Genomic DNA, 26,665 nt, shown 5'->3' on the forward strand with positions numbered 1-26,665 from the left:
TTCCTAATATTGAGGTGAACCCCCCTATGTTGACTCCAATGCTTCCCACAGTTGTGTCAAGTGTCCTGGATGTCCTTTGGATGGTGGACCATTCTTGATACACACGGGAAACTGTCAGCATTAAAAAACAACAGCGTTGCAGTTCTTGACACAAACCAGTGCGCCTGGCACCTACTACCATACCCCGTTTAAAGGCACTTAAATCTTTTGACTTGCCCATTCACCCTCTGAATGGCACACATACACAATCCATGTCTCAATTGTCTCAAGGTCTCTTTAACCCGTCTCCTCCCCTTCATCTACACTGACTGAAGTGGATTTAACAAGACATCAATACAGGATCATAGCTTTCACCTGGTCAGTCTATGTCATGGAAAGAGCAGGTGTTCTTAATGTTTTGTATTCTCAGTGTATGTGTGCAGGTAACCAATGCAGCTCACAATAGTGATGAAACCCCTACCGCTGCTGTGCACGCCATCAGATCCTTCACCCTACAAGGGTGTCTCGGCCTGATGTGATTTATAGAGTCCCTTGCAGGTCAGGTCAGTGGTAGAGAGAATATCTGTGTCATGTTCAGTTAGCTCGCCTAGCTCCTCCTCTCCCAGGAAACACAACACAGTGTGTGTTGAGTCAGCCAGTCAGGACGGCTGTTTCTAGCTGCACAACACAGTCTGATTAACTTTGACAGGCTGTCTCTTAGACCCACCACATATATCAACAGTACAGCAACGACAAGGGGGGGGGCTACAAAAGGGACTGCTGCTGTGGCATGACTGGGTTCTGGGTTGGTTTTATTCACAGAAGGCTTCAAAGAATATCATCTCTCTAATGCTTTTTTAATACACACGTCATGGATGAACACATAGCCAAACTGTTAGAAAGTACTCCATATTAACTAGATAGACAGTAATAACACTGTCTTTGTTGTATCATGCCTTGTTGTATTTCTTCTTGTAAAGTAATGGAGGTCTATTTAAACAGACTATACTGTAGCATCTACTGTATCTGATGTTGTGAACTCTGCTTTCTGATAAGTACTGTATCTGATGTTGTGAACTCTGCTTTCTGATAAGTACTGTATCTGATGTTGTGAACTCTGCTTTCTGATAAGTACTGTATCTGATGTTGTGAACTCTGCTTTCTGATAAGTACTGTATCTGATGTTGTGAACTCTGCTTTCTGATAAGTACTGTATCTGATGTTGTGAACTCTGCTTTCTGATAAGTACTGTATCTGATGTTGTGAACTCTGCTTTCTGATAAGTACTGTATCTGATGTTGTGAACTCTGCTTTCTGATAAGTACTGTATCTGATGTTGTGAACTCTGCTTTCTGATAAGTACTGTATCTGATGTTGTGAACTCTGCTTTCTGATAAGTACTGTATCTGATGTTGTGAACTCTGCTTTCTGATAAGTACTGTATCTGATGTTGTGAACTCTGCTTTCTGATAAGTACTGTATCTGATGTTGTGAACTCTGCTTTCTGATAAGTACTGTATCTGATGTTGTGAACTCTGCTTTCTGATAAGTACTGTATCTGATGTTGTGAACTCTGCTTTCTGATAAGTACTGTATCTGATGTTGTGAACTCTGCTTTATGATAAGTACTGTATCTGATGTTGTGAACTCTGCTTTCTGATAAGTACTGTATCTGATGTTGTGAACTCTGCTTTCTGATAAGTACTGTATCTGATGTTGTGAACTCTGCTTTCTGATAAGTACTGTATCTGATGTTGTGAACTCTGCTTTCTGATAAGTACTGTATCTGATGTTGTGAACTCTGCTTTCTGATAAGTACTGTATCTGTAAGAGAACAGTCAGTGGAGAACAAGATGTCTCGTGTGAGATAAAGAAATGCAACAGAAACAACAAACATCTCACTGGAGAATAAAAACATTCCTTCAAAACACTGAAGATGAATAGCTTACTTCCAGAGGGGGAGATTGTGCCTCTCTCTCTTTCCACTTTTCTCACTACTTTGCCTCTCTCTTTCTCCATTTCTCTCTCTTCATTTTGCCTCTCCCTCTCTCCACTACCCTATTCCTACCTGGCCCCTATGATAACAGCATTCAGTGGTGTTCCTGTAACTGTACAGCTCATGTGTTCACTTCACAGCTCATGTGTGGATAACCAGCGTATGATTGCTATTTTGCTTGCTACTGTCCTGTGGGGGTTGGTTGGTTTGCATGGTGAGGAAGGTAGCTGAGACCTGAGGCTTGGCAGAGAGAGAGCAGCCCAGCCCAGCCTTCCTTCCCTTCCCCAGCACATGTGCTGCTGGAATGTGCTGCTGTCACTGATAAGATGGTGTACAGATCAGCAGCTACCAGCTTCCAGCTTCCAGCTACCAGCTTCCAGTTACCAGCTACCAGCTACCAGCTTCCAGCCCATTCATGTAATCTAATTGTGGCGAAATGGAGGCTGAGGCCAAACTCCTAAAAAGCACTAGGCAAGCAGCAGCTCCCAGGCCGAGCCCCAGCCCAGGACTGTAGCTTTACTGAGATAAAGAAGCTTGGGTTACTATGGGAACACAACCCTCTTATTCAAATCAAATTGATTTTGTCACATGCGCTGAATACAACAGGTGTAGACCTTACCGTGAAATGCTTACTTACAAGCCCTTAACCAACAATGCAGTTTTAAGAAAAAAACCTAAAGAAAAATAAGAAATAAAAGTAACACATAATTAAAGAGCAGCAGTAAAATAACAATAGTGAGTCCTATGCTATATACAGGGTGTACCGATACAGAGTTAATGTTCGGAGGCACCGGTTATTCGAGGTAATTGAGGTAATATATACATGTAGGTAGAGCTATTAAAGTGACTTATGCATAGATAATAACAGAGAGTAGCAGCAGCGTAAAAGAGGGGTGGGGGGGGGGAAATGCAAATAGTCTGAGTAGCCATTTGATTAGATGTTCAGGAGTCTTATGGCTTGGGGGTAGAAGCTGTTTAGAAGCCTCTTGGATCTAGACTTGGCGCTCCGGGTACCGCTTGTCGTGAGGTAGCACAGAGGGTGGCTGGAGTCTTTGAGAATTTTTAGGGCCTTCTTCTGACACCGCCTGGTATAGAGGTCCTGGATGGCAGGAAACTTGGCCCCAGTGATATACTGGACCGTTCGCACTACCCTCTGTAGTGCCTTGTGGTCAGAGGCCGAGCAGATGCCATACCAGGGAGTGATGCAACCAGTCAGGATTGGTGCAGCTGTAGAACCTTTTGAGGATCTCAGGACCCATGCCAAATCTTTTCAGTCTCCTGATGGGGAATAGGTTTTGTCGTGCCCTCTTCACGACTGTCTTGGTGTGTTTGGACCATGTTAGTTTGTTGGTGATGTGGACACCAAGGAACGTGAAACTCTCAACCAGCTCCACTACAGCCCCGTCGATGTTAATGGGGGCTGTTCTTCTCCCATGACTTCAGGTTAGGGAAACATCTCTCTCTCTCTGTTAGGGAAACATCTCTCTCTCTCTGTTAGGGAAACATCTCTCTCTCTCTGTTAGGGAAACATCTCGCTCTCCCTCTCTCCCGCCCTTGTTTTCCCTCCTACCGTGTCTTTCCTCTGAAGGGCTTTATAGGGCTGCAGTGATTAAACAGAAAACCCATTGTGCATTCTGCTGCACTGAACACTGGCTTGTGTTTTTGGCCTCTGGGCCCCAAATACACATTAGCCCACTTACTCCTAGTCTGCCATGGATTCTTGCCAGGTATCTAGTTACAAAACCAATAAAAAACCAAACAGATTCAGTCAGACAGGCATATTCTATGCCTGTAGGATAGAACACAGAAAGTTCAATGTGTAGGGTAGGCCTATGCCTGTAGGACAGAACACAGAAAGTTCAATGTGTAGGGTAGGCATATGCCTGTAGGATAGAACACAGCAGATTCACTGTGTAGGGTAGGCCTATGCCTGTAGGATAGAACACAGCAGATTCACTGTGTAGGGTAGGCCTATGCCTGTAGGATAGAACACATCAGATTCACTGTGTAGGGTAGACCTATGCCTGTAGGACAGGAGATAGCAGTACCACGCAATGACTAACAACAACTACTACAAATGTAGCTATCTGTACAAATGTAGCTATCTGTACAAATGTAGCTACCAGCAATGTAAACAAAACACTCTACCAAGAGAACATACAGTTGAAGTCAGAAGTTTACATACACTTAGGTTGGAGTCATTAAAACTAGTTTTTCAACCACTCCACAAATTTCCTGTTAACAAACTATAGTTTTGGCAAGTCGGTTAGAACATCTACTTTGTGCATGAAACAAGTAATTTTTCCAACAATTGTTTACAGACAGATTATTTCACTTATAATTCACTGTATCACAATTCTAGTGGGTCAGAGGTTTACATACACAAAGTTGACTGTGCCTTTAAACAGCTTGGAAAATTCCAGAAAATTATGTCATGGCTTTAGAAGCTTCTGATAGGCTAATTGAAATCATTTGAGTCAATTGGAGGTGTACCTGTGGATGTATTTCAAGGCCTACCTTCAAACTCAGTGCCTCTTTGCTTGACATCATGGGAAAATCAAAAGAAATCAGCCAAGAACTCAGAAAAAGAACTCCACAAGTCTGGTTCATCCTTGGGAGCAATTTCCAAATGCCTGAAGGTACCACGTTCATCTGTACAAACAATAGTACGCAAGTATAAACACCATGGGACCACGCAGCCGTCATACCGCTCAGGAAGGAGATGTGTTCTGTCTCCTAGAGATGAACGTACTTTGGTGCGAAAAGTGTAAATCAATCTCAGAACAACAGCAAACGACCTTGTTGGCCTTGTTGTGAAGATGTTGGAGGAAATAGGTACAAAGTTATCTGTATCCACAGTAAAACGAGTCCTATATCGACATAACCTGAAAGGCCGCTCAACAAGGAAGAAGCCACTGCTCCAAAACCGCCATAAAAAAGCCAGACTACGGTTTGCAACTGCATATGGGGACAAAGATCGTACTTTTTGGAGAAATGTCCTCTAGTCTGATGAAACAAAAATAGAACTGTTTGGCCATAATGACCATCGTTATGTTTGGAGGAAAAAGGGGGAGGCTTGCAAGCCGAAGAACACCATCCCAACCGTGAAGCACGGGGACGGCAGCATCATGTTGTGGGGGTGCTTTGCTGCAGGAGGGACTGGTGCACGACACAAAATAGATGGCAGGAAAATGATGTGGATATATTGAAGCAACATCTCAAGACATCTGTCAGGAAGTTAAAGCTTGGTCGCAAATGGGTCTTCCAAATGGACAATGACCCCAGGCATACTTCCAAAGTTGTTTCAAAATGGCTTAAGGACAACAAAGTCAAGGTATTGGAGGGGCCATAACAAAGCCCTGACCTCAAATCTATAGAAAATGTGTGGGCAGAACTGAAGAAGCGTGTGCGAGCAAGGAGGCCCACAAACCTGATTCCGTTACACCAGCTCTGTCAGGAGGAATGGGCCAAAATTCACCCAACTTATTGTGAGAAGTTAAACAATTTCAAGGCAATGCTACCAAATACTAATTGAGTGTATGTAAACTTCTGACCCACTGGGAATGTGATGAATGAAATAAAAGCTGAAATAAATCCTTCTCTCTACTATTATTCTGACATTTCACATTCTTAAAATAAAGTGGTGATCCTAACTGACCTAAAACAGGGAATTGTTATTAGGATTAAATGTCAGGAACTGTGAAAAACTGAGTTTAAATGTATTTTGCTAAGGTGTATGTAAACTTCCGACTTCAACTGTATCTCAGATGTCTGTATGTTTGTAAAGTAAATTACGTGTACTGATAAATGTCTTTCAATGAAGCAACCCAGCTAAATTTGTTGACAATCATCAGCTCAGGCGACTGCATTCCCAACATGGAAGTCACAGCAGAGCAGGGCTGGGTTGCCCCGTTCGTCCGTCACCCGCCTGCCTGTTTCTCAGTTTAGTGTCACTCGTCGCTTGTGACAGCCGTGCTGCTGTGACGGCTGTGCTGCAGTCCTCTGGAGGATCTGGCTCTGAGTACACACGATGGCGGCCACAGTTCTGTCACTCACTGTCAGGCTGTCATCCCACACACACAAACTGCCCCGAATGGCACCTTGGTGTACCATTTTGGCGTCACCCTCCTGAAACACCCTACCCTACCACACACACACACACACCTCCCTTCCTCCTCCATCCCTCCCTCCCCAGCTATGCCTGTCAGTGTCTGCAGCCTCCCTGTTTCCTGCCCTCTTTCCTCCCCTCGTATTATTGTGCAAATTGAAACACCAGGGAGAGAGGGAGTCTAGTCATTCAGACAGATGCAGATCGGGACTCCCTTTCTCTCTCCTTCCCTCCCTCCCTCTCTCTCAGCGTCTTTCTTGGCAGGCGGGAGGGGGAATATGATTATCCAGCAGGGGAACTGTTTCATCAACACCTGGAGCTGATCATGAAAATAGGGGGTTTATGTACTGTGCTGTGTGAGGATGTACACAGGGTTGTTCTCTCTCTGCTGCCTGCCAGGCTGGAGGGTTCTCTCTCTCTGCTGCCTGCCAGGCTGGAGGGTTCTCTCTCTCTCTGCTTCCTGCCAGGCCGGAGGGTTCTCTCTCTCTGCTGCCTGCCAGGCTGGAGGGTTCTCTCACTCTGCTGCCTGCCAGGCTGGAGGGTTCTCTCACTCTGCTGCCTGCCAGGCTGGAGGGTTCTCTCGCTCTGCTGCCTGCCAGGCTGGAGGGTTCTGTCTCTGCGGCCTGCCAGGCTGGAGGGTTCTCTCGCTCTGCTGCCTGCCAGGCTGGAGGGTTCTGTCTCTGCGGCCTGCCAGGCTGGAGGGTTCTCTGTCTCTGCTTCCTGCCAGGCTGGAGGGTTCTCTCACTCTGCTGCCTGCCAGGCTGGAGGGTTCTCTCACTCTGCTGCCTGCCAGGCTGGAGGGTTCTCTCACTCTGCTGCCTGCCAGGCTGGAGGGTTCTCTCTCTGCTGCCTGCCAGGCTGGAGGGTTCTCTCTCTGCTGCATGCCAGGCTGGAGAGTTCTCTCTCTGCTTCCTGTCAGGCTGGAGGGTTCTGTCTCTGCGGCCTGCCAGGCTGGAGGGTTCTCTCTCTCTCTGCTTCCTGCCAGGCTGGAGGGTTCTCTCTCTCTGCTGCATGCCAGGCTGGAGGGTTCTCTCTCTGCTGCCTGCAAGGCTGGAGGGTTATCTCTCTGCTGCGTGCCAGGCTGGAGGGTTCTCTCTCTGCTGCATGCTAGGTTGGAGGGTTCTCTCTCTCTGCTTCCTGCCAGGCTGGAGGGTTCTCTCTCTCTGCTGCCTGCCTGCCAGGCTGGAGGGTTCTCTCTCTCTTCTGCCTGCCAGGTTGGAGGGTTCTCTCTCTCTGCTGCCTGCAAGGCTGGAGGGTTCTCTCTCTCTGCTGCCTGCAAGGCTGGAGGGTTCTCTCTCTCTGCTGCCTGCCAGGCTGGAGGGTTCTCTCTCTCTGCTGCCTGCCAGGCTGGAGGGTTCTCTCACTCTGCTGCCTGCCAGGCTGGAGGGTTCTCTCGCTCTGCTGCCTGCCAGGCTGGAGGGTTCTGTCTCTGCGGCCTGCCAGGCTGGAGGGTTCTCTGTCTCTGCTTCCTGCCAGGCTGGAGGGTTCTCTCACTCTGCTGCCTGCCAGGCTGGAGGGTTCTCTCACTCTGCTGCCTGCCAGGCTGGAGGGTTCTCTCACTCTGCTGCCTGCCAGGCTGGAGGGTTCTCTCGCTCTGCTGCCTGCCAGGCTGGAGGGTTCTCTCTCTCTGCTGCATGCCAGGCTGGAGAGTTCTCTCTCTGCTTCCTGTCAGGCTGGAGGGTTCTGTCTCTGCGGCCTGCCAGGCTGGAGGGTTCTCTCTCTCTCTGCTTCCTGCCAGGCTGGAGGGTTCTCTCTCTCTGCTGCATGCCAGGCTGGAGGGTTCTCTCTCTGCTGCCTGCAAGGCTGGAGGGTTATCTCTCTCTGCTGCCTGCCAGGCTGGAGGGTTCTCTCTCTCTGCTTCCTGCCAGGCTGGAGGGTTCTCTCTCTCTGCTGCCTGCCTGCCAGCCTGGAGGGTTCTCTCTCTCTTCTGCCTGCCAGGTTGGAGGGTTCTCTCTCTCTGCTGCCTGCCTGCCAGGCTGGAGGGTTCTCTCTCTCTGCTTCCTGCCAGGCTGGAGGGTTCTCTCTCTCTGCTGCCTGCCTGCCAGGCTGGAGGGTTCTCTCTCTCTTCTGCCTGCCAGGTTGGAGGGTTCTCTCTCTCTGCTGCCTGCAAGGCTGGAGGGTTCTCTCTCTCTGCTGCCTGCAAGGCTGGAGGGTTCTCTCTCTCTGCTGCCTGCCAGGCTGGAGGGTTCTCTCTCTCTGCTGCCTGCCAGGCTGGAGGGTTCTCTCTCTCTGCTGCCTGCCAGGCTGGAGGGTTCTCTCTCTCTGCTGCCTGCAAGGCTGGAGGGTTATATCTCTCTGCTGCCTGCAAGGCTGGAGGGTTCTCTCTCTCTGCTGCCTGCAAGTCTGGAAGGTCCTCTCTCTGCTGCCTGCCAGGCTGGGGGGTTCTCTCTCTCTGCAAGGCTGGAGGGTTCTCTCTCTCTGCTGCCTGTAAGGCTGGAGGGTTCTCTCTCTGCTGCCTGCAAGGCTGGAGGGTTCTCTCTCTCTGCTGCCTGTAAGGCTGGAGGGTTCTCTCTCTCTCTGCTGCCTGCAAGGCTGGAGGTTTTCTCTCTCTGCAAGGCTGGAGGGTTCTCTCTCTCTGCTGCCTGCAAGGCTGGAGGGTTCTCGCTCTCTCTGCTGCCTGCAAGGCTGGAGGGTTCTCTCTCTCTCTGCTGCCTGCAAGGCTGGAGGGTTCTCTCTCTCTCTGCTGCCTGCAAGGCTGGAGGGTTCTCTCTCTCTCTGCTGCCTGCAAGGCTGGAGGGTTCTCTCTCTCTGCTGCCTGCAAGGCTGGAGGGTTCTCTCTCTCTGCTGCCTGCAAGGCTGGAGGGTTCTCTCTCTCTGCTGCCTGCAAGGCTGGATGGTTCTCTCTCTCTGCTGCCTGCAAGGCTGGAGGGTTCTCTCTCTCTCTGCTGCCTGCAAGGCTGGAGGTAACTAACCAGGAGTCTGGATGAATACAGGCTGCCACTACAGTTACAGTAGGATTTCAGGCTAGCTTTCTCCCTCTCTGTTCACTCTCGCTCTGTTCTCTCTCTCTGTTCACTCTCTCTCGCTCTTTCTTTCTCATCCTCTCATGGAGCCTAGTAATATGTAACTCCTCAACAGACAGACGCAGATGGACAGACAGACAGAACAGGAGAGCAGTATGTATTTTTGTAAGAACCAAACACGTTGTGCTGGTGAACTGGTAAAAGCAACGGGTGGCCACTGTGTGTTAGGGGTCACCAGCTGGGTGTTGGCGAACGGTGGCAATTCAACATTAAGAAGTGTCAAGCCATGAACAGAATGATGGTCGATGTTCTGGTAAGAGGCGATAGAACGGCCACCCGCTGCTCTTAACACTGGGAGAGCCGAGAGCGTCATGTTGACTCAAAACAAATGTACTTTATTTTATTACTCTTTCATTTTTAAAGTCATGTCCCCCCCGGACTTGACTTTTCCTAAATAAGTCTATATAACTCACTGTCGTTGTTAAATGGTAATATCACAAACAGAATTGGTGTTATAAGAAATTAAGACATGTCATTGTTTCCCCACTGCCCTTCATATGCAACACTCAAAGCACAGTAATACTGTATATTTGAACTCAAAATATGCAATTATGTTCTATTGAAATTAAATCATCTTAAATTCATAATGTTTCTCAAGATATGCCCTTAACAAATGAATAATGAATGATCTTTGTGATGGTGTTTATTTAATGGATTTTAACACTTGAATTGTGGTGTTTCAGTGACTTTTCGTTTGTATGCTACATATAGCCTACTGTTACATAAACTAATGAAAACGCTATTGTGTTCTTTGAAATACATTTTATTTTGTATTATAATGTTGCCTAAGACCTTCATAAAAACAAACAAATAATTATTTTGCAATACCATACACAAAATGTGTTTATTACTGTCATTGGCTCAAAGGTGAGTCCCTCGAGGCCAGGCTTTTCTAATGTTAACTGTTCTTCAGCACTGTCTGTTTTATTCTACAGCAGTGATATTTTCACCGACACACAGAGAACAGTTGGGTAAGAAGATCAAGGCAATACCAAATGCAAACAGGGTTTGTGGGAGAGAGTTCTGTGATATTATTTGTATTCTCCCTCTCTCTCACCAGCATGTCTTTTCATCCATATTGACTTGAAGATTTTCATTGCGCTGTGTTTGTGTGTGTGTGTGTGTGTGTGTGTGTGCCAGAGTTTGTGTGTGTAATTGTGGTCTCATTCCACGCCTTGTGTAAAGAGAGTGCTCCTGTTGGCTTTCTCTGTGTGTGTGTGTGTGTGTGTGTGTGTGTGTGTGTGTGTGTGTGTGTGTGTGTGTGTGTGTGTGTGTGTGTGTCCTCGTTTTGTAAAATGTAACAAAGTGGTCTGTCTGAAAGGAGCGAACACATAGATGTGTATATAACCCCCATAATGCAGAAGGTGAGAGAGAGAGAGAGAGAGAGAGAGAGAGAGATACCTAATAACATGGTATTTCTGCCAAAATGAGTCATATGTGTTAGATCTCTTTCTCACTGTTCCTGACAAACTTGTTGCAGAAGTCCATAATGTAATAACTACATATCTCACATGTGTATTTATCTTCACACAAAATATTGTTTAAGATTGAATATATCAAGGACACTTCCGTAGTGTTTCTACAGACGCAGTCAGTTTAACATTGAACTGCTTGATTTACGTGCATAGTATATCTACAGTTGAAGTCGGAAGTTTACAAACACTTAGGTTGGAGTCATTAAAACTCGTTCTTCAACCACTCCACAAATGTCTTGCTAACAAACTATAGTTTTGGCAAGTCGGTTAGGACATCTACTTTGTGCATGACACAAGTAATTTTTCCAACAATTGTTTACAGACAGATTATTTCACTTATGATTCACTGTATCACAATTCCAGTGGGTCAGAAGTTTACATACACTAAATTGACTGTGCCTTTAACCTCTCTAGGGAATGTGGGACGGTAGCGTCCCACCTCGTCAACAGCCAGTAAAACTGCAGGGCGCCAAATTCAAAACAACAGAAATCCCATAATTTAAATTCCTCAAACATACAAGTATTTTACACCATTTTAAAGATACACTTGTTGTAAATCCAGCCAAAGTGTCCGATTTCAAAAAGGTTTTACGACGAAAGCACACCAAACGATTATGTTAGGTATGAGCCAAGTCACAGAAAAAGACAGCCATTTTTCAGCCAAAGAGAGGAGTAACAAAAAGCAGAATTAGAGATCAAATGAATCACTAACCTTTGATGATCTTCATCAGATGACACTCATAGGACTTCATGTTACCCAATACATGTATGTTTTGTTCGGTAAAGTTCATATTTATATCCAAAAATCTGAGTTTAGGCGGGACGCTATTGTCTCACTTGGCAAAAAGCCAGAGAAAATGCAGAGCTCCAAATTCAAATGAATTACTATGAAAATTACTATAAAATCACACTTTCATTAAATCACACATGAAAGATACCAAATTAAAGCTACACTGGTTGTGAATCCAGCCAACATGTCAGAATTCAAATAGGCTTTTCGGCGAAAGCAAACAATGCTATTATCTGAGGATAGCACCATAGTAAACAAAGAGAGAGAAGCATATTTCAACCCTGCAGGCGCGACACAAAACGCAGAAATAAAAAATATAATTCATGCCTTACCTTTGACGAGCTTCTGTTGGTGGTACTCCAATATGTCCCATAAACATCACAAATTGTCCTTTTGTTCGATTAATTCCGTCGATATATATCCAAAATGTCCATTTATTTGGCGCGTTTGAGACAGAAAAACACCGGTTCCAACTTGCTCAAACGTGACTACAAAATATCTCAAAGGTTAACTGTAAACTTTGCCAAAACATTTCAAACTACTTTTGTAATACAACTTTAGGTATTTTGTAACGTAAATAATCGATAAAATTGAAGACGGGATGATCTGTGTTCAATACAGGATTAAAACCAACTATAGCTAGCTTTCTGGTCACGCGATTCTATCTAACAGGACACTTCAAGTGACTCTCGTTCAAGATGGCCGTACTTCTTCATTACACAAAGGAATAACCTCAACCAATTTCTCAAGACTGGTGACATCCAGTGGAAGCGGTAGGAACTGCAAGCAAGTCCCTTAGAAATCTGGTTTCCCAATGAAAACTCATTGAAAAGAGAGTGACCTCAAATACAAAATAAATCTGAATGGTTTGTCCTCGGGGTTTCGCCTGCTAAATAAGTTATGTTATACTCACAGACATGATTCAAACAGTTATAGAAACTTCAGTGTTTTCTATCCAAATCTACTAATGATATGCATATCTTATCTTCTGGGGATGAGCAGCTGGCAGTTTAATTTGGGCATGCTTTTCATCTAAAATTCCGAATGCTGCCCCCTACCCTAGAGAAGTTAAACAGCTTGGAAAATTCCAGAAAATTATGTCATGGCTTTAGAAGTTTCTGATAGGCTAATTGAAATCATTTGAGTCAATTGGAGGTGTACCTGTGGACGTATTTCAAGGCCTTCCATCAAAGTCAGTGCCTCTTTGCTTGACATCATGGGAAAATCAAAAGAAAATCAGCCAAGATCTCAGAAAATATTTGTAGACCTCCACAGGTCTGGTTCATCCTTGGGAGCAATTTCCAAATGCCTGAAGGGACGACGTACATCTGTACAAACAATAGTACTGTCACGTTCCTGACCTTATTTCCTTTGTTTAGCCTTGTTTAGTTGGTCAGGACGTGAGCTGGGTGGGCATTCTATGTTATGTGTTTCTATGTTGGGTTCATTGTATTAGCCTGATATGGTTCTCAATCAGGGGCAGGTGTTTTACGTTTCCTCTGATTGAGAACCATATTAAGGTAGGCTGTTCTCACTGTTTGTTTGTGGGTGATTGTTGCTGTGTCTGTGTTTGTTTCACCACACGGTACTGTTTCGTTTCGTTCGTTCTTACCTGTTCGTGCGTTCATGTTATATGTTCTCAAGTTCAGGTCTGTTCACGTCGTTTTGTTATTTTGTATTTTGTCAGTGTTCTGTTTTGTTGGATATCATTAAAATTCGACATCATGAACATTCACCACGCTGCGCCTTGGTCCTCCTCTCTTCCACCGAAAGACGAGCGTTACAAGTACGCAAGTATAAACACCATGGGACCACGCAGCCGTCATACCGCTCAGGAAGGAGACGCGTTCTGTCTCCTAGAGATGAACGTACTTTGGTGCGACTATTTCATATCAATCCCAGAACAGCAAATGACCTTGTGAAGATGCTGGAGGAAATAGGTACAAAAGTATCTGTATCCACAGTAAAACGAGTCCTATATCGACATAACCTGAAAGGCCGCTCAACAAGGAAGAAGCCACTGCTCCAAAACCGCCATAAAAAAGCCAGACTACGGTTTGCAACTGCACATGGGGACAAAGATCGTACTTTTTGGAGAAATGTCCTCTAGTCTGATGAAACAAAAATAGAACTGTTTGGCCATAATGACCATCGTTATGTTTGGAGGAAAAAGGGGGAGGCTTGCAAGCCGAAGAACACCATCCCAACCGTGAAGCACGGGGGTGGCAGCATCATGTTGTGGGGGTGCTTTGCTGCAGGAGGGACTGGTGCACTTCACAAAATAGATGGCATCATGAGGATGGAAAATTATGTGGATATATTGAAGCAACATCTCAAGACATCAATCAGGAAGTTAAAGCTTGGTCACAAATGGGTCTTCCAAATGGACAATGACCCCAAGCATACTTCCGAAGTTGTGGCAAATTGCCTTAAGGACAACACAGTCAAGGTATTGGAGTGGCCATCACAAAGCCCTGACCTCAATCCTATAGAAAATGTGTGGGCAGAACTGGAAAAGTTTGTGCGAGCAAGGAGGCTTACAAACCTGACTCAGTTACACCAGCTCTGTCAGGATGAATTGGTCAAAATTCACCCAACTTATTGTGAGAAGCTTGTGGAAGGCTACCCGAAACATTTGAACCAAGTTAAACAATTTCAAGGCAATGCTACCAAATACTAATTGAGTGTATGTAAACTTCTGACCCACTGGGAATGTGATGAAAGAAATACAAGCTGAAATAAATAATTCTCTCTACTATTATTCTGACATTTCACATTCTTAAAATAAAGTGGTGATCCTAACTAACCTAAGACAGGGAATTGTTATTAGGATTAAATGTCAGGAATTGTGAAAAAACTGAGTTTAAATGTATTTGGCTAAGGTGTATGTAAACTTCCGACTTCAACTGTATATACACAGAATATACCAAACATTAGGACCACCTTCCTAATATTGAGTTGCACCTCCTTAAATCCTTCTTTAACCTGTCCCCCCCCCCCCCTTCCTTTAAACTGATTGAAGTGGATTTAACAAGTGACATTAATAAAGGATCATAGCTTTCAACTGTATTCACCTGGTCTGTCTATGTCATGGAAATTTTGTGTATACTCAGTGTATATACCCATTACTCAATGAGTGGAACAAGCGCTTTGCTTGCACATGAGAAAATACTGCAGCTGACAATGAATGAGCGGTAAAAGTAGAAATGTAAATGAGAGAGCGATCCCCTAGCGTTGCGTAACCAACTCTTATCTTAACTCTATGATCTTGGCCAGCTACTGCTTATTAGTCTGCTGCCAAAACTCAAACAACAACAGTCCAAGTCCTTATTTGGATTTCTTCTCACACGAAAGCTCATATTTGACAGACAGACAGACAGCTCTGTCTGTCTCCACTGAAGAAACCTTCCGAGATATGATCAGTGGCTGAGGCCCGTCATTGACTTCTGAATTGCAGAAAGAGGCTGATCCACAGAGGGAAACCAAGGGAGGCAGAAAGAGGCTGATCCACGGAGAGAGACCAAGGGAGGCAGAAAGAGGCTGATCCACGGAGAGAGACCAAGGGAGGCAGAAAGAGGCTGATCCACGGAGGGAGACCAAGGGAGGCAGAAAGAGGCTGATCTACGGAGGGAGACCAAGGGAGGCATAAAGAGGCTGATCCACGGAGGGAGACCAAGGGAGGCAGAAAGAGGCTGATCTACGGAGGGAGACCAAGGGAGGCAGAAAGAGGCTGATCCACGGAGGGAGACCAAGGGAAGCAGAAAGAGGCTGCTCAACGGAGGGAGACCAAGGGAGGCAGAAAGAGGCTGATCCACGGAGAGAGACCAAGGGAGGCAGAAAGAGGCTGATCTACGGAGGGAGACCAAGGGAGGCAGAAAGAGGCTGATCCACGGAGGGAGACCAAGGGAGGCAGAAAGAGGCTGATCCACGGAGGGAGACCAAGGGAGGCAGAAAGAGGCTGATCCACAGAAGGAGACCAAGGGAGGCAGAAAGAGGCTGATCCACGGAAGGAGACCAAGGGAGGCAGAAAGAGGCTGATCTACGGAGGGAGACCAAGGGAGGCAGAAAGAGGCTGATCCACGGAGGGAGACCAAGGGAGGCAGAAAGAGGCTGATCCACGGAGAGAGACCAAGGGAGGCAGAAAGAGGCTGATCCACGGAGGGAGACCAAGGGAGGCAGAAAGAGGCTGATCCACAGAAGGAGACCAAGGGAGGCAGAAAGAGGCTGATCCACGGAAGGAGACCAAGGGAGGCAGAAAGAGGCTGATCCACGGAGGGAGACCAAGCGAGGCAGCAGCACTGGCAAGTAGCAGCCTTCTCAATATCTTATTTCAGGCTGGGAATAGAGCTCTGCAGTGATTATTGTTAGTATCACTCCAACCAGAAAGACTATTCCCCTCAGAGCTAATGTTCCTATCTCACATTTGTAGCAAGGAGCATGTTGACAACTGTTATACTAATTGCTTTCACAGCTAGTCATTTATAAAGAAAACATGCTCTGAGACCCTCTATGGAGCTATAGCCAGTCACGGCATCTCTCAGAATAAATGCTCAAACCCTGAAATCATGAGAAAGACTGGAGGCCGATCTGCTTTGATTTTCACCCAATCAAAATAACAGGTTCACCGTTCATGATGTCATGGCAAGACAAAAACTAAGTGGACGTTGATGCTAGTGAAATAAAGACTCCTTTATCGTTCTCCGCTCACTCATATAGGCGTACATAATCAGGTATTAACATAAGATGTTGGTGATCACTAGATCATGCCGATACTAATATGTTGTGAGAAATAGTGGATGTTTGGTTGACCTGCAAGACGGTCTAGGTAGCATGGTGACAGTATGCATTAGCAAAACATTGACTATTATTGGGTTCTCTCTACTGCACTGTACTGAATGTGCCAATGGTAAATAAAATGTCAAACTGCCTCTGTATTTACTACTTCATTCTGAAAGCGAGCATTAGACTAAGTCTTGTGTTGTGAGCTTAGGGAGATGATTTGAGGGGGATTTCGTTAAGGCCCTACTCAGCAAAGCCAACCAATAGACCAGTTGAACTTGATGGGCCCAAGTCCCTGGAAAATGAATAATTTTTGCATACAAGCACATGTTTAAAGGGATTCACTTGAGAGATGTTGATGTAACTGTACAAGTATGAACAAGCAAGCCATTCACTGTCTGTTCTACTGCTCTCTCAGTCAATGAGTGGACTAGGCCAAAAGGAAAAAACACTTACAGGCACTTACTGTTCTTTCTACTTATGTTTCATGATTTGTAATGTAAATCTTTCTCAGGCCTCATTGCCAGCCAGTCATTTAATTTTCTGCAGCCAAATGCCACAATATGTGATCCTAAATTGCAAGGGTGGCAAACAGGGAAACACGTATTATTTCAATAACTACCCTTTTTATTCAACGCTGTATCATTGATTATGAGTGAAAGAGCAGAGAGCAAAGCAGAGCCTGGTCAGACTCAAGAAATCCCATAAACAGAAAGCAAAGCAGCCAGTGGATGAACAGGCAACTTTAACCAGTCAGAAGTCTAATCCTTCTCACCAGGCTTCAGGACAACATCTTAATCACTTGATAATTGCATCCTGCCACTCGCCACACAAAGCAGACCAAGAGAGAAAGGAGGAAGATACAACCCAGCAGCACAACACATCTAGAACACTGACAGTGACATTAGCCAGACTGTTCAATACCTCTCATAGGGAAACAACGACCAAATGAAGAGGGAAACAAAAGGAAAAGCCAGCAGCAGCACACACCACATCTACTACAGTGACAGTCACAGCAACCAAGCTATTCATTACTTCTCATAACGGACAATGACGACTGTTCCGCAGGGGGACCATAAGGGCTGTATGTAACCTCCGCCCCACACATCCTCTGGAGAGAACAAGCGCTTCCTAGGGAGGTTATTTAGATCATTTGTCAATATATTGGGCACACAGCCTCAGCAGCACAGCCAAAAGGATGCTATCTCTCCACTATCGAGCATGACAGTACACACACACACACACACACACACACACACAAAATGTTTATCTCTCTTACTCTCTCTCCACCACGGGAGAGATGGGTCCCATGGGCCTTAAGAAGCATTTCTTCATGGGACGTGTCAGGCTCTGAGCACCGACGCCTCCGGGGGCCTGCCTGTTAATTAAAAGGGGAGTTGTTGTTTGTAACCGGCTGGCAGCATACAGTATGATGCACTACAGCCATCACTATGAGTGTAACGAAAACACTGAGCGGTATTGCAACATGATGACCATACAACACAGTTTAACAGGCCTCTGGATCCAGAGACCAAATGGTATACTTAGGCAATAAGGCACGAGGGGGTGTGGTATATGGCCAATATACCACATTTAATGGCTGTTGTTACGCAAGACGCATCGCGGAGTGCCTGGACACAGCCCTTAGCCATGGTATATTGGCCATATAGCACAAACCCCAGAGGTACCTTATTGCTATTACCAACGTAATTAGAGCAGCAAAAATAAATGTTTTGTCATACCTGTGGTACACGGTCTGATATACCACGGCTGTCAGCCAATCAGCATTCAGGGCTCGAACCACCCAGTTTATAATGTTGCTTTATGGCTTGTAGTTCAACACAAGTGTTGAGTTGTTATAACTACAGCTTTTAGCAACATCCCAACACTGAACAAGTTACAAGTCTCTAGACCAAATACTATACTGTTGATGTACGGCTTGTACGGTTTGTTCATCCAACACACTGCTGAATTGTTACAGATGCAGCTTCATTTACACCTGCTATAAGGCTTCAAACACACCGACATTCATTGGAAATGAATGTACTTCTGGTGTACCAAAATGCAATGACGCTGTCGGTGTGTACGAATCGTAAGAGGAAGCAGTAGGCTACTGGCTGATTGTTTATGACAAGAGCAAATAATATACTACTTTAAGGGATATAATGTAAGACATGTTAACACACAATCTGTGTTAATGTGACAATAAACAGGTCAAAATCCCCCCCCATTACAAATGACTACTGACGGTTAGAGAGAAAAAAGTCAATTCAAGCCTAAACAGATAAACATAAAGATCACCTCTGTGTGGATTAGAGAGGAGGATTTGCCACTCTAGTATCAACGTCACACAAAGAGAGGAGGGAAATATCACATCTCATTTCTATTATGGAAGGTGGATAATGGCAATATTTTCTTATTGTTTCTGTTAGTACATTACCCACGGGGGGACTTTTGAGGGGCTTTAACAGTATTGTATAATTGTCTTAATAGGCATTTGAGAGAGGGCTTTTTATTCTACATGCCTCATCTCCTCACTGACATTTCCAGTCACTATAGCATAGCCATGTTTGACAAAGTAGGCATGTCTTGTTTGTACGGTTAATTTACATAGGTAAGTGGCTTTCCGGGTGAAATGTGGACTCAAACCAAGTAAACAAATTATAATCAAACGTGGCCAATGTGGTGGATTGGTTTCTACCATAATGAACTAAGCTATGGGAGCAGAGCAGGTTCCCGCATACATTACACACAACATAAGCTCCAAGAGCAGCAGGCAGCTTTATTCTTTCAATCCAAGGCTGCAATATTACCCACTACTGAAACATGTTTAACGTGAAAGCAAAACACTCACATTCACATAAACATTGTGTACAGTACTGTTGAGCAGCAAGCTATAGAGGTTCAATGAACCCAGAGAAAATGTGAGGTTGATCTCAATATACTGTGAAAGTGCCCAGTCTAATCAGTCTCACTGGCCTGTCATGAACAGGGAGGCCTGTATTGACCATCAGTGAATTATATGAGGTGAAGAACACTCTCTCAACTGTACTGTGTTTATTAGAGAATGATGCAATAGGTCAGTGTGTTATTGAATGGCTAATGGTGCCGTGTCAGTTGTATAATTGATAGGAAATTAGCATTTAACATTCCTGCTTGGCCCTTTCACATAGGCTTTCCAGATGTGTGTCCAACACACACTTAGCTCCATACAAAGTATAACTAACTACCATCAGCCCATTTTCATGCAAATCTGACAACTACTGTTTAGAGAACTGTTTTACTCCATTTCCAACCATTTTAATTGAATTGATTTATGAAAGCTTTATCATGCCAGATTATATATACAGTATATCACAAATGTGAGTACACCCCTCACATTTTTGTCAATATTTGAGTATATCTTTTCATGTGACAACACTGAAGAAATTACACTTTGCTACAATGTAAAGTAGTGAGTGTACAGCTTGTATAACAGTGTACATTTGCTGTCCCCTCAAAATAACTCAACACACAGCCATTAATGTCTAAACCGCTGGCAACAAAAGTGAGTACACCCCTAAGTGAAAATGTCCAAATTGGGCCCAAAGTGTCAATATTTTGTGTGGCCACCATCATTTTCCAGCACTGCCTTAACCCTCTTGTGCATGGAGTTCACCAGAGCTTCACAGGTTGCCACTGGAGTCCTCTTCCACTCCTCCATGATGACATCACGGAGCTGGTGGATGTTAGAGACCTTGCACTCCTCCACCTTCCGTTTGATGATGCCCCACAGATGCTCAATAGGGTTTAGGTCTGGAGACATGCTTGGCCAGTCCATCACCTTTACCCTCAGCTTCTTTAGCAAGGCAGTGGTCGTCTTGGAGGTGTGTTTGGGGTCGTTATCATGTTGGAATACTGCCCTGCGGCCCAGTCTCCGAAGGGAGGGGATCATGCTCTGCTTCAGTATGTTACAGTACATGTTGGCATTCATGGTTCCCTCAATGAACTGTAGCTCCCCAGTGCCGGCAGCACTCATGCAGCCCCAGACCATGACACTCTCACCACCATGCTTGACTGTAGGCAAGACACACTTGTCTTTGTACTCCTCACCTGGTTGCCGCCACACACGCTTGACACCATCTGAACCAAATAAGTTTATCTTGGTCTCATCAGACCACAGGACATGGTTCCAGTAATCCATGTCCTTAGTCTGCTTGTCTTCAGCAAACTGCTTGCGGGCTTTCTTGTGCATCATCTTTAGAAGAGGCTTCCTTCTGGGACGACAGCCATGCAGACCAATTTGATGCAGTGTACGGCGTATGGTCTGAGCAGTGACAGGCTGACCCCCCACCCCTTCAACCTCTGCAGCAATGCTGGCAGCACTCATACGTCTATTTCCCAAAGACAACCTCTGGATATGACGCTGAGCACGTGCACTCAACTTCTTTGGTCGACCATGGCGAGGCCTGTTCTGAGTGGAACCTGTCCAGTTAAACCGCTGTATGGTCTTGGCCACCGTGCTGCAGCTCAGTTTCAGGGTCTTGGCAATCTTCTTATAGCCCAGGCCATCTTTATGTAGAGCAACAATTCTTTTTTTCAGATCCTCAGAGTTCTTTGCCATGAGGTGCCATGTTGAACTTCCAGTGACCAGTCAGTATGAGGGAGTGTGATGACACCAAATTTAACACACCTGCTCCCCATTCACACCTGAGACCTTGTAACACTAACGAGTCACATGACACCGGGGAAGGAAAATGGCTAATTGGGCCCAATTTGGACATTTTCACTTAGGGGTGTACTCACTTTTGTTGCCAGCAGTTTAGACATTAATGGCTGTGTGTTGAGTTATTTTGAGGGGACAGCAAATTTACACTGTTATACAAGCTGTACACTCACTACTTTACATTGTAGCAAAGTGTAATTTCTTCAGTGTTGTCACATGAAAAGATATACTCAAATATTTACAAAAATGTGAGGGGTGTACTCACTTTTGTGATATATATATATATAAATATATATATTTAACCTTTATTTAACTAGGCAAGTCAGTTAAGAAGAAATTATTATTTACAATGACGGCCTACCCTGATTAGCTGTCTGGCTGAGTACAGCATTCATTCACTTGTAGATGTCACTGAAGGAAGCGACCCTACAGACAGCCTATGCACTGCTCTCCTGGTGGGATCAGATCCTATCTGAGAACCACTTCGCTCAGACTTCCCAGAGGCCTTCATAGTCAGCACCTGTCAGACTGCCATAAGCAGCGAGCACCGGAGGCACGCGTACACATACCTTTCACATCAGAGCATATAATGCACACACATGCTCACACACACACACACACGTGCTCACACACACACACACACACGTGCTCACACACACACACATGCTCACACACACACACACACGTGCTCACACACACACACACACGTGTTCACACACACACACACACGTGCTCACACACACACACACACACATGCTCACACACACACACACACGTGCTCACACACACACGTGCTCACACACACACACACACACGTGCTCACACACACACACACACGTGCTCACACACACACACACACGTGCTCACACACACACACACACGTGCTCACACACACACGTGCTCACACACACACGTGCTCACACACACACACACACACGTGCTCACACACACACACACACACACACACACACACACGTGCTCACACACACACACACACACACGTGCTCACACACGTGCTCACACACACACACACACACGTGCTCACACACACACACACCAGGCCTCTCTCCATCACCCTCTCCTACACACTTCCATGCACTTCACCCTCTGCCCCTCTTAGACACTATCTTCGTTCGCACAAAACTCTAGTAAGTGGCATGGAAGGCCTAAGTTAACGGAAGAGCAATGTAATTACTGAGGACCCTGACAGGTTAACCTTGTTAACAGAGGGGAGGTGACAAATCAATGACAAGCTCCCAGTGAGTGAACACTCCTTTGGACATTTATGTCCACAACACCAACAAAAAATAACATATCTTGGACAATATTTCATACTTATGTATGGACTCAAATCTAGTAATAAGCCAATAGGTCAAGCTATGTAATGCAGTCTATTGTACCATGCTGGTGGTATTGTCTCTGTGGGGAACAAGCAGCAATTACAACTGACTGTGTTGCTTACACTCAACTGAGTAGAGTAGTAGCAGGTGTCTATGGGTTTAGTTCCTGACCTTTGCAGCCACAGTCAGCCACTAACAGGCTAAGGAATTATTGCAGATACTATGTAAGTAGGTACACAGGTATTCCCAATACAAATGTCAACTTTGAAGACTTCAACTGTACTTGGAAAGATGTTTCAAGTTATTAAATTATACAACGGGTGGCATTCCATCCTGTGTCTGTTCCACTAGTTACCACTGGCTAAATCCGTTTCATGTTATTAGAATAGATCATAATGAGATCTAAGGACAGTGGTTACTTGTATCAAATTCACAATCTCATTTGTAGACTTCAACTTCACCTGAGGTTTAATCACCTTCAAAGCAAATAGAAACACATAATCAAAGACACATTGCACATGTTGGACCATCCAATGAATATGCACACTCCATATGGGCATATGGTTATAGAGGCATAAAATTATGGAAATTGTGTAGTAAAGAGTAAGAAATCTAAAGGGGCTGCAGACCCATGTTGCATAGAACAACAAAAGGCATAACTACAAGGACAAGCCAAAGATCTACAATTCATTCCCCTCCTCAACACGCAGAGAAAACAGCACATGTTTATATGCTGTCAAACAAACCGTTATGTCAGAGCATGTCATGAATAGCACCTCATTAGTCAAGCTGAAAAGTTATGCTCTTATGCAAATTCTGACGTGTTTGACATGTGTAATTATAAGCCAATCCCCTTACCTCCAGACAGTCCAGGCTGACGAAACTGGCAATGGCAAATCCATCAATGATATCCTCTTCTTGAGAACTGGACTCTCGTCTCTTTCGACGAGGGGGACGTGAGGCTCTGGAAGAAGGTGTCGAGTGTGGAACCTTTTTACCATTCTGGGAGGCGAGATCCCTCCCAGGACTTTGCTCCCTATCTGAACAAGATGAAGGGTTTGGACTGCGGGCATCCCTGCCCACTGCCTCCCGTCTCCGTACCCTCTCACGTTTGGAACGGGATCTCCGGCTCTGCTTCAATTTTCCATCCATTTTAAAAATGTTGCAATGACAAAATCACTCTAGAGCGCCTAACGTAAAGCGGATTCCCTGTGCGAAATAAGATACTATTGTGCTATCACGAGGAGATACGCATGTATAAATAATACATATATATAATAAGATTCACGGAATGACCTTGAATATTTCTCCCGAATACAATAAACAAATGTTAAAATATTCCATGCAGGCGAGGAAGAAGGAACGCAAATCCTCACGTATTTGAAGCGATCCGATACTATAAGGTCGACGCGTTCTTTACATAAGCAGGTGTAAAACGGCGAAATACTTCAAATGTATGCATTCCACTTGCTTTGCAACTTTGTTGCATTGGAAAAACACAATGTTAATAGCTGCATACCACAGACAGCGCAGAGAAATAATGTCGCTGCCCGTTGTTTTCCACTACCCAATCCATGATCCGCTGTCAAAAAAGGACTATAGATAACATCCGTCAAAATGCGTATTAGGTGCTTAACAATTATGTATGAGATAATACATAAGTGGATAATCCTCTCTGCATTGGCGAGTTTCAACGGTTAACCATATTCCTCTGACAAGTTCCGCCGTAGGGTAAACCTTTGCGCGATAAAAGCTACGAGGGCAGGGATTTCCAAGTCTTTCGCTACTTATGCGCAATATTTTCAAAATGATCCTCCGTTTAGCTACTTCAGCATACGACCATCCACTGCATATGATCAAACCCCATAAGCCAAAGGCATCGGCTATTCCAGGCCCGCGTAAGTTATAAATCCACTCTTGAATTCCGTCCTTGGTTGCTCAGTTACTCGTGTCTCGTCGTATTTTTCGTTTTCACATAATGCAAAGCTTTGATAAGTGTCCTTAAAGCGGCAGAGTGATTAAAATCTCCTCTCCCCTCTTTTCCCTACATCTGAAATTAGTGTGCAGTAAAAGCCTCAGAGAGCCGAGATAACTGACGCACTTCCGCCACCTCTGCAAATTACCAGAAGGAAGTGAGCTAGTTTATACTTCTAAATCACGCACAGTAACTTTGTCATGAGGCATAGGCTACAATATTCGCATTACTTTTGTGTAATGCGGCTGGCTACACGTAGTCCTACAGTATGTCTGTCGCAGCCTACGGTCCATGTAGTCGCCCCACTCTGACGTCCTACTGTCAGCGAATAGAAATGCAGCCCAACACTTTAGGCTAGAAAACCTTTCCAACTATGATTCGTGATTTGACTTGCGCTTGTGTGGGGTCAGAAGATTGGTGTTATTCATCTCTTTCATCATTCTAGCCTATTTGATCTATTTGGATACTTGCCAAATTGAATTGTGTGGCACTCTCCAGTGGTGTCCATTCTCCACTACTGATGAATCATGACATGTCATATGTTCTGTAGTCTACATCTCCGTTACCAAGCGCTCAGTTGCAGATAGTCTACTTCACTGAAGCTTATCTTTCTGCACTTCACCTCATCAGATATTTGCCTGGGAAACAAGAGTATGGTTTTTGCATTTCAGGCTCGGTTTACTACCAGCCTGTAGTGCACACAGTCAAATTGTAAGAGAAGAGACAGCCTACTATATAAAAGCACATAGCATAAGGCTCAACCTCAAGCCCATCCCTGGTGCAAAGTTATTACATAGGCCTACAGTATTATTGATGTGTAGGCCTGTTTAGTGCTTGAATAAGGCTAACAGTATGTCATGATAAGTATTACTGGTGCAGGACTATCAAAAACTGAAAGAAATATCACAATTAGTGCAGGAAATGGGTATATACAGTATGTAGTAATTATCACCAATTCAGTTGGAAATGGTAGTAAATGTTGACCAAAGAGAACCCCAATCGTTTAGTAGGGCAATAAAGTCTCTGAAGACTTAGTGCATTATTATACTCATGCTAGTGCAACCTCTGGCGTTGTAGAGTGATATTCTCTCTCTGTTGAACTGCTTTGTATGAAATAATTCAGTAAAGAGATTAGAGAAGGGACAGGTATGGAGGAGAGGAGCAGAGCCTCTGGATTAGAGGGGAGAGATTACCTCTGTTTTCCTCATGCCACTGTATTTCCTGGTAACCTATACAGACTGACTGAGCCTCACATCGCTCTCATTCAAATGAATACATAACTCTCTTTGAAATGATTTACCATTCTACTGTATAAGCACATAAGAGTGCTGTCAAGATTTTAGAATGTTAGATGGTAGACATGTTTTTAATTTGTTTGCGCTCTCTTGATAAGAGGCATAAAGTACATTTCCACACAAAAAGCACATCAGGAGTCAGGATTTAGTTACACTCAATTGGGGGTAAAATGCTTGGAAAAGTCAGAATTGTTTGTGGTGATTACAGAGGCAACATGTTTATCGAATTTGTTTGTTAATTTAATCCATTGAAAATCCCCACAGTAATTTAAACCATCTGTACTATATATGCTTGATTTGAAGATTGAGTGTCTGGTGGCATAAATTAGACATCCCAATCTGTGGCCTAGTTGCCTCTGAGGAATGACTGAGGAAGAAAAACACAAGCCTATGTTTAATAACTATGGGGTTTTTAGTTGACTGTATGACATGTCATAGAGTAATTCAGTATTTTTCTGGCAAAATACTCAACATGAAAGTGCCTAGGGGCTGCAACCTAGAGAAGTTAGAGAAATCCCCTGTCTGGAGAGGGGTAGGCCCAGTATTCCATGATATAAAATATTAACCTCTTAGCTATACCAAACCAGAGCTTCCATTCTCCCAGTCGCTAGAAACTCTCTCTTATTCAATTCTCTCTCTCCATGTTGTCTTTCTCTGTGACTGTAGGCTATCACATCACAAGTGCTCTTCCAGCCTAATTTGAGCACATTCATGTCTGTTTCTTTTGATTAAACACTGTTATGTTCTTTTATACTGTTTACTGTTACATTGTATTGAAATACTGTGGTATTCTTTTGTATCTTCTAATAAAAATGCTACAATAATGCTATAATACTGTAATATTAGAATGATACTGCTACTGCTGTCCCTGCTTGCTTCAAAGACATCATCTGTATGTTGCTGTAAAGGTTTCATGCCTATCCAAGGACAATCAAGTTGGATAAAATAAATAATAGATTATCCTTACTCTCCAAGGCTGATAGTGAAAGCAGCAGTCAATAATTTAATGAACTGGTTATAAATCTAAGAGCCTTTGGATATTTCATACCATGGAGGAACAAAGTTTAATCAAACAGAAAGATTGACCTGGGAGAGGTGTGTATGAAAAGAAAGAAAGGAGCAGAATTTATTGGCAGCCCATGAAAAGCCAATTCAGTTTTTATCACAGGCATCATTCAGGGTGAAATCAGTCATCTGACC

At 44.6% G+C, this 26,665-nt stretch overlaps 1 protein-coding gene across 7 annotated transcripts in view; it reads right to left on the bottom strand.

Annotated features, from left to right (window-relative positions):
- Positions 1–24,451, bottom strand: part of fbrsl1 (fibrosin-like 1) — a 476,892-nt gene extending 452,441 nt beyond the window's left edge. For all 7 annotated transcript variants that reach the window (XM_071354122.1, XM_071354121.1, XM_071354120.1 and 4 more), the window contains exon 1: positions 23,054–24,451. In XM_071354122.1, the coding sequence (XP_071210223.1) occupies positions 23,054–23,347 (294 nt within the window). In that variant the 5' untranslated portion in view covers positions 23,348–24,451. The remainder of the gene's footprint in view (positions 1–23,053) is intronic.
- Positions 24,452–26,665: the final 2,214 nt, after the last annotated feature.

The sequence above is a fragment of the Salvelinus alpinus genome, chromosome 19 (assembly GCF_045679555.1).
Source record: "Salvelinus alpinus chromosome 19, SLU_Salpinus.1, whole genome shotgun sequence".
Classification (NCBI taxonomy): domain Eukaryota; kingdom Metazoa; phylum Chordata; class Actinopteri; order Salmoniformes; family Salmonidae; genus Salvelinus; species Salvelinus alpinus.